General features: G+C 34.8%; 1 protein-coding gene across 1 annotated transcript; it reads left to right on the forward strand.

The window, feature by feature from the left end:
• The first annotated feature begins 6,831 nt into the window (after positions 1–6,831).
• Positions 6,832–11,537, forward strand: LOC113706241 (uncharacterized). Its single transcript, XM_072063930.1, has 4 exons — positions 6,832–7,440; positions 7,574–7,735; positions 8,317–8,530; positions 8,612–11,537. Exons 3-4 carry the CDS (start codon positions 8,377–8,379, stop codon positions 11,365–11,367), a joined length of 2,910 nt encoding a protein of 969 aa, XP_071920031.1. The 5' UTR covers positions 6,832–7,440; positions 7,574–7,735; positions 8,317–8,376; the 3' UTR covers positions 11,368–11,537.
• Positions 11,538–12,787: the final 1,250 nt, after the last annotated feature.

Genomic DNA, 12,787 nt, shown 5'->3' on the forward strand with positions numbered 1-12,787 from the left:
TTAAGAGAAAAAGAAGGGATTTGGTTAAATTTGGATTAATATTTTATATACTGACAGTGCATGCACCATCACCGTTCGATGCAGAACAGCTCATCTTAATTTAAATTTGAAGTTTAAATTTTTTTCATATGTCATGCGTCCAACTATGCATGATAGTATATACACTGTCAGTATATACAAGATTTACTCATTAAATTCAGCATTATTTTTTGCAAAATAAGTTATAGTCATATTGAGGGATTTTACATATGGAAGGTGCTTGTTTATTAGCAATAATACGCACATATATGTATATATATAATTCTGGATTTAATGAACTGTTTTTTTTTTTAATATCTATCAGATACGTTTACTTGAATAAAATCTTTTGCTAATTCGTTTTTACTTCAGAGTGATTAGATAGGATTAGGTTCCGTCGGCACTTTTCAGGCAGGTTCTTAAAAGTAGGAATCAGTTGTAATTTCTAGAGTCACTTTCAAGGAAAGCGCCTAAGAGATACTAACTAAAGACTAATGGAATTAAAAACAGCAGTACTACTGTATGCTGGCATGTTCAGCTGCTTGAAATATATGCTTACCCACATGTACTTAAGAGTTGAAAGAAGCAAAAAAAAAAAAAAAGAGCACGTTATTAATTAATGGAAGCCCTTTTGGATTTTACGACCAAAGTCCCTCAGTGATGAGGGATCATCTTTTCTTTAGACAAAAATGAGATGGCCATCATATCTACCCAGCTGCATGCATTTGCACATAGTTAAGCGAGCTCAATTAGCCACCTAACCCTGATTTTGTTTGTTTAAAAGTGAAAGAAAGAAACTAAAGGTATTTCCTGATTATATATATATATATATATATATATATATATATATATATATATATATATATATATATATATATATATATATATGGGGCTCAGTAGGGGTGCTGTCGAGTTGAGTCCACTACTCGAGCTCGACTCGAGGCAAAATAACTAAGTTCGAGCTCGAACTTGAGTTCGAGTTTAATTAAATGTAATTAATTCAAATCAATCTCAATCGAGCTTATTCGAGTTCAATCAAGCCTAATCAAGCTCAAGTAATAAAAATTAATATTTTATATATAATTTTAAATAAAGGATATTATTGACATTTCACAATAATAAAAATTAAAATATATATTATAAAAACCTCGATAGAGTTCGTCGAGCTCTTGAGTATTATATTTCTAAGTTTGAGCTCGACTCGATAGCTCTAACGAGCAGCTCGAGCTCGAGCTTGGTCAACCGGGCTCGAGCTCGAGCTGCTAACCAAGTAGCTCGCGAGCTCGAGTCGAGCTATTTGGTTCAGCTCCAGCCCTAGGCCTCAGTTCTCAGTATTGAGCGATGAGAGCTCGGCAAACACTTCCCAGGTGGAATTGCAGTACCTGTGGGCTGCTGTTATCTATCACACACACACACACACACACACATATATATATAGACGCAGTGGATGCTTTAACCATTTTTCTTTCTTGGACAAAAAATAAAAATGTGCTTCGGCCGCTAGCTGTTCTCTTGGGATATATATTATAGTCTCCATCAAAGCTGTTTTTTTCAGTTGAATGCATGTGTCCAAATTGATCTTGGAAGTGATGCGTGCATGAATAGAATAGAATTTTAGGTTATGATTAGATGGACTAAGTCGTTCCTTGAAAGTGAAAGTTTTGTCCACCAAATTTGTGGCAGTTTTTGGTGCAAAATATAAGGGAAGAGAGTATGTGTAATTGTTGCGGGGCCATGAAAAGAAATAAATTAATTTTTTTAATAATAATTAAAAAAAAAAACATATATAGAGACCCAGGATGAACCAATCTTTTGTCTGTCTTTTGAGCAACTAACAAGACTAAAAAGCTAAAGAGTTTTGGCATTTGTTTATGATTCATACGCTTGTACTCTTTTAAGTTGCCTGCCAGCTTTGTTTGTAGGCCAACAGACTTCCATTATATTCTAAGAAGACCAGACCAGACTAGAATATTGCCCTTGTAGAGATCGAAGAAAAACGTAAAAATAAAAGAATTTTCTCAAATTTTTTTTTTTTACACTTGTTAATACTAAAAAAAGAAAAAGAGATAAGAAAGAAGAAGACAGAAAATTAGACTTTGTAAAAAAAAAAAGAAAATAAAGAAAAATCTAATATTATCGTATGATTCAAAAATTATTGAAATTAGAATTGAAATTCGGTGTTAAATACAAAAGTGATATAATTTTAAAATAATAAAAATATCAAAACCCAACTACTACGTGCCAAGTAGAGAGAGTGTAGGATATATGAGGATGAATCACGTACGTAGACAGCGAATTGGTCTTCTCACATGCAAGCATGTGCTTACTTGCGGGTCTCTTAGGTTGGCACAAAAAGAAAAGAGTGTTTTGGACTGGTGTTGAAGCTGGAAAGAGCCAAATTGAAGGTATGACTCAAAGGTCAACTTAACAGTCTCTTGAGGGGTCGCGTACATATGGATCGGACCCGGGCCGGAACGGTTATACTGACAATCGTTTCGAAAGTTTATATGTATTTTACATGTAATATAATATTATTTATATATGATATAATACTAAAATAATAACGAGTAATATTAATATAATATTTTTTGAATCTCACACGTGTTAAAATCTGGACCTTACAAATTTTGTTGGGCAAATCAGATTTGGCGATTAACTGACAGGGACGGTAACCATCCTGCCCCTCTCCCATATGGATGGATACGGATGCGTGGAAAAAAGTCTTTACCAGTAATTGATTTTGTCTGTGGACCAGATGGGATGCTTTTGATAATCTCTCAATTTCATATGGACAATAATTGCTTTGATGGTTCGGTAGGATGCAATTGCACTCAGATCGAGTCGAGCCTCCATTCCACCGCGTTTGAATTTTTCGAACAATTATTATGTCTTATTTCCACTTGTTTTGTTTTATCTGAATAGAATAGAATTCCGATTTTTCTCTCTTTTTTTTTTTGTGTTTTATTTCCTTCCTTCAACAAAAAGGTTTGTCAGAGAGGATGACTAGCGTCGGTATACACTATTCATTTTGATCATAAGCAAATCATCAACAGCAAAGTGCTTAAACTAGATGTCAAGATTTGCCTTCCTTCGATTTTTCTTTCCTTTTTTTTTTTTTCTCTCTCAGGCGTTGTGCGTAAAAAACTACTCCCTCCGTCCCACTTTGATAGTTCCGTTTTCTTTTTTCGTCTGTCCCAAATTGTAGTTCACTTTCTAATTAAATAATGTAATTATATTTTAATTTTTCTAAAATACCCTTATTCAATACTCCCTCCCTTTTTTTATAACTGACGTTTAAGGTTTTGCACACCAATTAAGAAAAGTTTTTTATTGTTTAAATCTATACACTACTTTCCTTTTGTACCCTCATTAATTATCCAATTCACCCATGTTTTCTCTCACTAGAGTATTAAATGGTGCTGTTTTACTAGGCCAAAAGCAATGCAAACCAACTCTCACCAATTATGAAAAGAGAGATAAAAGGATAAAATTGTGAAAAAATAATTAATGATGCATGGGGATAATACAACGACAGATAAAAGTACTTAAGAGCAAATTTCTTAAACTTCAGTTATAAAAAAAGGGAGGGAGTATAAGTTATTGTGACTATAAACCTACCTCATTTAATGAGAGTTGATTCTTTTTTTACCATCAATTCAAGTTCCCATAAAGTTGTACCATATATAATGTGAGGGTATTTTAAGAAAATAACAATCTAAATTTACTTTTTCAAAAAAGTTAACTACTTTTTTTTAAACTGTGTGAAAAAAGAAATGGGATTATCAAAGTGGGACGGGGGAGTACTTGTTACGTCTGTTTAATTTTATGACACAGCTGTTTTATCATTATTTTTATATACACATATACTGTTCTAACTTGTTTGGAATTATCCGAACAATGGTTCGTAACAAAATTTCTGTCTAAATGTCGTGTTTTGACATTAGTTCGAAGTACGATACCTGCAAATTTTGATTTTGTTAACCTTTGACTATCATACAATTAATTCTATCCGAGTTTTTTTTTTCTCTTCGCATCATATCTCTACGTCACACACTCTAACATCATAATTTCTCCAAAACACCCCTTTTTGTCCCTCTCTTTTGTGTGATGTGATATCCCCTTCTTTTTCCCTTAAAAATTTAAAAGGAAAAAAAAAATCTTCATTGGCAATATTCACTAAAGAAAAACATTTTTTTTTAACATTATCTACTTTTCAATTATATATACTTGATCCGATAAAAAAAAAACATAAAGGAGATGAGAAAACTCTACATCCTTAATTAATTATTCAATATAACCACGAAATTCAACGCCCCTCAACATGGAAACAGTGGATTGTGCTCTATGTGTCTGCACGTGAAATCCTCAGCCAGAACTAAAACAATATGATGAACGATATACAATATACCAAAATCTTGGCAAAACTGTGGAAATAGACCACAGGCCATACTCACTGTTACATATAATAAGTCATCATGCTTGAATTTATGCAGACACTCAAAAACTATTTGTCAATTTTGGTCATTGACAACGTAATTTCTAAAATTTCTTGATACTGAAATCCAACCAAATTTTAATTGTTTATAATCATCTCCTACTGGATTATTTACTTTTCTATTAGTTGATAGAGTATGTGGGAAGTAGCATTTTGACCCGTGCTATGCATGAATTTGCATTTCAAATAAAAAATAATAATATTGTATAGATAAAATTATATGATAAAAGTCAAGACGATTTGGGGTGTATACTCCAATAATAGGCTGCACATTCAAAAAAAAAAAAAAAAGGGAAGAAAAATAAAAGAAAAGAAAAAATGACTTTGTGAGTAAAGTATGGACTTTCCTAATTTTAATATACTAAATAGGTTGAAGTCAAAATTTGTTCACCTATTGTTGGGTTGATATCCTATCATAATTTGAATATAATAATTTAATTTCATAATGCGTTATATGCAAGAGTAACTATAAAACTTATTGATGATTAACCAACAAAAGACATTCTTGTCCCATATTTCACAATTTATAATATAAAAACAAAATAGAACTAACTCATTTAAAATAATAAATAAATGAATTTGGTGGTTTTTTTTTTATTTTATCCTTTCAAAATATACTTAACTTTGCATTTTCAAAATAAAAGCACTGGGTTTTAGTTATTTTAAATAAATTTAAATTGAATAGTGTCAAATTTTCAAATGACATTGTATAGTTAAATCCGTATTCAATTTCAAAATTGAAGAGATAAACTCTGAAGTCAACTAGAAAAATCACATAACCTACAATTTGATTTGTGTTTTTAAGATATACTTAACTTTACCTCTCATAATATAAAAATCACATAAAACTAAAAAATTGATCACAATAGTTACAAGCGTGGGCGTCTGGAAATGTAAATAAAAATTTGATAATATTATATAAAACCCTTAACAACCACAACAAATTTAAAAAATGACATAGCAGTGTTACATATTTACATTTGCAGAAAAGAATAAGGTTAAGAATATGCAAAATAAGGAAGAAAACTCTAAGATATTTTTAGTTGTTGGGTTTTTGGCTTTTCTTAAAGCCTTTTTTTGATAGATATATACAAATTAAGTAGATCTAATTTACTGTCAAATGTTTTATATCTTTTCTTGAACTATATTATTACTTCCTTTTCATTTTGGTAGGACTAATGTTGTTTCACTTAATTTTTCATCAAAAATAAAGATTTTTAATAAAAATTTTCACATTGAAGGGGGCCAATAAAATTTATTTTTAATTTAGTGATTTTAAATTTAGGCTTTATTAATGTTACCATTATTTATTCAACTTGATCAATGGGTACATGTTAAGAGGGTTTCAAGTATTAATCTTTTTCAAAAAAAAAATTTAATTTGGAAGAGTATTTAAATACTTGGGGATAAGTTACATAAATCCTTTTTTTTAATCCATAAAAATCTCAGGTTCAAGCCTTCTCACTTACAAAAAAAAAAAAACTATTATTTCCTTTTTGTTTTCTCTATAACTTGACCTTTTCGCTTTTAGTTAGGATTTTAAAATTGAAGGGTATATTATTATTATTTCCTTTTTTACATTTAGTGAGAATAGTGATGTTTCCCTAGTGTTGTTTTATAGTCATTAAATGGCCAAACTTATTTTTGTTAAGATTAATAAAAGACTAAAAGAAGTTTGGTAAGGTTGAGAAAAATTGATATTGAGATTGCAAAATCATATGCACTCTTTCCTATTTATGATATACCACGTTTGGAAAATTTTGCTTTTAGGGAGTAAACTTAACTAATAAAAGGATATGTTTAGGATGAATCCAAACAAAAGATAATAATGATAGTATAAATGGCAATCCTCGATTCATTAACCTAAAATAGTGGGAGAGTTCGAAATTTTGAATTCGAGATAATGATAAGATTAGATAAAAAAACCCATTATTTCAAAGTTTTTAATTGGATTTTATGCGTTAAAATAATTGAAAAATCAAGAAAAAACAATAATGGGGTTTAAAAGCTACAATATATATATATATATATATATATATATATATATATATAAAGAAAACAAGCTACAATAATGGGGTTTAAAAGCTAGATGCGTCCCAATCGATTTTTTTGATTGTATACATTTACTCCCTTTCTATATAAAGAAAACAAAGTACAATTTCTCGACATACTGTACTAAGAAAAAGAAAATAATAGTAACAAAATATTTATAAAAAAAAAAAAAAGGAAGGGGAGAGGAGCGGTACTATTGCAATTAGTTACGGACTGCAGAAGACCATTCCCAGTCAGACTGTCCTTTTGTTCTGGTCCCATTTAGATGAATATCCCGGCTCCCCTCAAACGTGCCTCCTCCTTCGAGTTTTGATTGTGTCATTTGTCAATTTGTTATAATTGTCAGCCTAAATTCTCAATTTCTCAGACAGAAGAACAGCACATAATAGTACAGCACATAATAGTAGAGAGATTCTGGACTAGATTTTAACTTTTTATGAATGTTTTGTTAGGAGATAAAAGGGAAATGATGTGTGCTTTATTTTGAGTTGGACACATTTTAAACACTCTGTTGGGTATCATTGGAGAGTGAAGTGGACTTGAACAAATGAATGCACTCAAGTACTTGGTACTTCTTCGTTGACGGGTGCATGCTTCTATAACAAACAGCTTCTTGAGCTGAATTCATGCTGATTTCCGAACTTTGAAACTCTCTTTTTAATAGTAGTATTTTCTTGAATAAAGGCAAAAGAAACCCCCCCTTTTTTTTTCTTTTCCTTTTTTCGCTCATTTACTGACTTTCCAAAGTAAAATCCACTCCTCTTTCGTCTTACTTTCGGAAAATAGGTCTTTTCACTGGTGAAAACTTGAATACTTCGATAGCCTCCAGGAAGAATAGTTCCAACATCCAACCCAGTGTCAACTTTCGTTTGTCTGTGAGTAATACACTAGCTATCCAAATAATAACTCAGGAAAACAGAAGTTGATAAATGAACGTGTTCTTTTCTATTGAAGCGTATTTTGTGTTGAATGTAATAAAGTTTGTATTTTTATGACTTCATTTGACAGGTTAAAAGAAAAGGTTGCTTGTGGAGGCTAATAAGACTGTTGGGTTGCTCTCAGTTGGAGATTTTATTGGGCTTTATTATTGGATTTTGGAAGCTCGAGTCTTCTGGGATTTGCAGAGGAAAAAGGTCTATCGTTGAGCAGAAAATCTGCGGTTCGAGAAATGTAAGTTTTCAGATCTGAATTCGAATTTATTAATTGTGATAAAAAATGGGACTTTGGACTAGAATTCCTGCTAGTAATCTCTAACTAAGATCCAATATCCTTCAAGTTTCAATCTTTGTTGATATTTCCACTACCACAGGGATATGTAACTAAGGAGAGTAGTAACTTTGATGGCATGCGTGGGCATTATGTTTGTATTGAGTTTTGGCATATTTCTTGGAGGATTAAACGTATTCAGTTCTTGTGTCATGAGCCTGTATTAATTGAATTGGATATCTCATTGTTTGTAAGTTGTAACAACTTCATTCTTGCATATTCTGCCTTTATAAGCTTTACGGTGGCTCTGTTGTATTAATTCCGAGCTGGTCATGATTGACGGTTGTGCCTTGGCCTTTCGCATTGTTTGGTTTTGTATTTGCCTTCTCAGTAGCACGATAAATGTCGTGCTTAGTAATCCTTCTAACGTAATTATATTTGTTATTGGATGCACTCCCTCTCCTCTTCTCTGTAGCTTTGTGCTAGTTGCATTGCTTAATTTATTCATAGGCTGAAAGTTCTCAAGTTTTGTCTTCTTGTCATAGGTGCTGCCTTTGGTAGAGTTTGTTGCTATTTTTGGTACATGGGAACAAGTTATCAGAAATATGGATGCTGGGGAAGATAGTTCTAGATTTGCACCAAGACCAAGTACGGCTTCGAGGAATTTGTCATCCTCATCTTCAGCGTTCTTTTCAGCAAATCAATCACCTTTTTTCTCTCCAAGATCACCAACATGTCAAGATCACCAACATGCTACCAGTATGTTCATTGATCCCCTAAATGCCTTTTTGAGAATTGCTTACTTAGAATCCTTAAGAAATGTGACTTTTGCTTTGCCAGATGCTTATCCTAGTGCTGCAGCTTCTTGTCCTCCAATTGATCTTCAGAAGTTGGAACAAGTTTCTTCTTCAACATGCATTTCTGACTGCAGACTGTCAAGCTTTGTACGTGGTCAACAGTATCGTGAAAATGATTATATGAGGCCCATAGTGAAGCAGAAAAAGCTGGGGAAGATGAATGAAACTTCAGTAAATTCGACTTCTACTTCGTCTTGCTCAAATAGATTGAGGAGTTGTGACGTGTACATAGGCTTCCATGGTCGCAAACCATTATTACAACGCTTTACTAATTGGCTTCGTGCTGAGTTGGAGGCTCAAGGGTTGAGTTGCTTTGTAACAGATAGAGCTCGTTGTCGAAATTCCAGGAAACATGCTATTGTTGAAAGGGTGATGGATGCTTGTACATTTGGGGTTGTGATCTTAACAAGGAAGTCCTTCAGAAATCCATATACAATTGAAGAGCTGCGGTTTTTCTCAAGCAAGAAAAATTTGGTTCCGATATACTTTGATCTGGCTCCAGAGGACTGCTTGGTCAGGGATATAATAGAGAAACAAGGGGAGCTATGGGAAAAACATGGTGGAGAGCTCTGGGTACTCTATGAAGGACTGGAGAAGGAATGGAGAGATGCTGTTTGTGCCCTTTCTCGTGTTGATGAGTGGAAACTTGAGGCTCATGATGGGAAGTGGAGAGATTGCATACTCAGGGCTGTTACTCTTTTGGCATTGAGATTGGGAAGGAGAAGTGTCGTCGATAGATTAACAAAATGGAGAGAGCAAGCAGAGAAGGAAGAATTCCCTTTCCCACGAAATGAAAATTTTGTTGGCAGGAAGAAGGAATTATCAGAGCTGGAATTTATGCTTTTTGGCGATGTTAGTGGAGATGCGGAAAAGGACTATTTTGAGCTAAAGGCCAGACCTAGGAGAAAGAATCTGACCATTGGCTGGGGTAGGAGCAATTCAGTAGATGAGAAGAGAAAGGGGCGACAAAGCGAAAACAGCAAGAGAAAGGGGAAAGAACCTGTTGTCTGGAAGGAATCTGAGAAGGAGATTGAAATGCAGAACAATGATTTTCCAGAATCACAGCAGCATACCCCAAAACTTAAGAGTAATGCAAAGCATGGTAGGAGAAGGAGATCCATGAAGGTTGTCTATGGAAAGGGTATTGCTTGCGTCTCAGGAGATTGGGGAATGGGCAAGACAGAGCTCCTTCTTGAGTTTGCATACAGATTTCATCAGAGATACAAAATGGTTCTCTGGATAGGAGGCGAAAGTAGGTATATCAGGCAAAATTATTTGAACTTGTGGCCGTTTTTAGAGGTTGATGTAGGAGTGGAAAATTGTCTGGGAAAAAGCCGGATAAAAAGCTTTGAAGAGCAGGAAGATGCTGCCATAGCCAGAGTTCGGAAGGAACTCATGCGAAACATACCTTTTCTGGTTGTAATTGATAACTTAGAGAGTGAAAAGGACTGGTGGGATCACAAACTTGTAATGGATCTTCTTCCTCGTTTTGGGGGAGAAACCCATGTCATCATATCCACACGCCTTTCTCGTGTGATGAATTTAGAACCTTTAAGACTTTCTTACCTATCAGGAATTGAGGCAATGTCTTTAATGCAAGGGAATGTCAAGGATCTTCCATTACCAGAGCTTGATGCTCTACGGGCAATTGAGGAAAAACTTGGAAGGATAACTTTGGGCCTTGCCATTGTGGGAGCAATTTTGTCTGAACTTCCTATAAATCCAAGTAGGCTTTTGGATACCATTAATAGAATGCCTTCCAGGGACATGATGTGGAGTGGTAGAGAAAGTCATTCATTGAGGCGAAATCATTTCCTTCTACAACTTTTTGAGGTTTGTTTTTCAATATTCGACCATGCAGATGGACCAAGGTGTTTGGCGACAAGAATGGTTCTAGCTAGTGGTTGGTTTGCACCAGCACCAATTCCCATTTCTCTTTTAGCTCTGGCAGCTAACAAGATCCCTGAGAAACACCAGCGCCAGCAGCTCTGGAAGAAAGTATTGAGCTCATTAACTTGTGGCTTCACATCCTCATATTCTAGAAGATCTGAAGCAGAAGCATCTTCATTACTCTTGAGGTTTAATTTTGCTAGAGCATGTATGAAGGAAGGTTGTATCCATTTCAACCCACTTCTGAAGCTTTATGCCCGCAAGAGAGGAGTCATTGGAGTTGCACAAGCCATGGTACAAGCTGTAATAAGTCGAGGATCTATTAACCAGCATTCTGAGCACATATGGGCAGCATGTTTTCTGCTCTTCAGATTTGGAAATGACCCTATAGTTGTTGAGCTTAAGGTGACCGATTTATTATTTCTTGTTAAAGAAGTTATCTTACCGCTTGCAATCAGGGCATTCATCACATTCTCACGATGCAGTGCTGCCCTAGAACTTCTTAGGCTTTGTACTGATGCATTAGAAGCTGCAGATCAAGCATTTGTCACCCCAGTTGACAAGTGGTTGGATAAGTCCCTCTGCTGGAAACCTATCCAAACTAATGCCCAGTTGAATCCTTGCCTTTGGCAGGAGCTTGCATTGTCAAGAGCTACAGTGCTAGAAATCAGATCGAAGCTAATGATGAGAGGGGGACAATTTGATATAGGGGACGATCTAATTAGGAAGGCTGTGTTTATTCGAACTTCCATCTGCGGTGACGACCATCCTGACACCATTTCTGCAAGGGAAACCCTTGCCAAACTTACAAGACTCCTTGTTAATGTTCAAAGCCATACTTCACCATAAATAACTTTTTTCTTTGTAAGCATAGTTCATGGTAGCCACACACAATTTTGAATAAATAACGTTTCAGTTCAGAAGAAAAGTTCAGTGCCATTTCTACATGAATTAGATAGCCATTCTTTCCAAAAATTCTTTATATTGCTCTATGAAATGTAAATCATTATTGTCATTCATTCACTCTGTGTTAGCTGTTGTTTCTGAACCGTTTAACGTGCTGTTTACAGCTATCCTTGTTGACTGAGTTTCTTGTGAACAGAGCCTTGAAGGTAAAAAAAATAGTGTTGCATCAAGTAATATGTGCCTAATATAGGCTCTATCGTTTTAACCTTTGATGCACCTGCCTACTGCTTACTCTCCCACTATAGATGTAGTGGAGCTAACTGCTGCCAATTGATATAGCCACTATGGAGCTGACTCCTTACTCTCCAAAATATGTTCCTGCTTCTCTGTTGAAAAACGGTTCCCATTCTGGCTTTCCTTCGGCTAAGGATAGGAAGAAGTCCGATGAATGAAAAAAACGAGACGTTTTTGGTCACGCCAAGTATTTTGTGCCAAATTGGTTTAATGCAACATAAAGGATTGGGAATGGTTATGCATGTAGTGCATGTGGTTCTGAAATGTACGAGGTTGTATTTGTTGCCTGTATTTAAACTATTCTAGATAAGCTAGGAGATTTGCTGTAGTTAGTCATCACAGTTTCTTAATTGGCTGTACCATTGCATGACGCTTGAAAAGTGCCTCTTGCTAACAGTTCTGAAGGGTAAAAGATAAGAGAAAGGAAGCAGAGATCAGGGCTTCTGATCTATTTAAATCATATGCTCTGAGCCTTCGAATAAGTTAGCAAGCAGACTATTCTGTATTTAGCTTTGCTTCTTTTGGCATTCTTAAACTGGCAAGCAGCTGAATTAGTATGTTGCTTGTTGTCTTTTAGTCTGTTGATCTGATTGAGGTGATTGACAGCAAACATAAGAAGTAAATCAAACATTTTTTGTGTGGCATAGAAGGGATACTAAAGTGCAAGCCACCAGTTTAGGCAGGGAAACCGAGTATCTCATGTTATGAGATTATGAAATAGCTTTTTAACAGCTCTAATTCAATTTATGCTGTAATTGCTCAAGGGAAATAGAAACAGCGCTGCATGCCCTAATAGACTGCCAATGGATAACAGAAATATGGAAAAAATTGGTACACCCAAATCATTGGAAGGATTTCTGGGAGGAGGACCTCACCTAACTGAATGGATTGACTGGAATTTAATCAGAAGACTTAAGTTGGGGGATCATAATCCAGTTGATTGTCTACCATTCGTGGGCAGCAAGGAATGAGTTCCAAGCATCGCGAGAGAAACATAAGATGGAAACCACCATTGCAGCCTTGCTAAAGCAGGCTTCACTAGCACAGAGGGCAATGCAGAACCAAGCAA

The sequence above is a fragment of the Coffea arabica genome, chromosome 8c (assembly GCF_036785885.1).
Source record: "Coffea arabica cultivar ET-39 chromosome 8c, Coffea Arabica ET-39 HiFi, whole genome shotgun sequence".
NCBI lineage: Eukaryota > Viridiplantae > Streptophyta > Magnoliopsida > Gentianales > Rubiaceae > Coffea > Coffea arabica.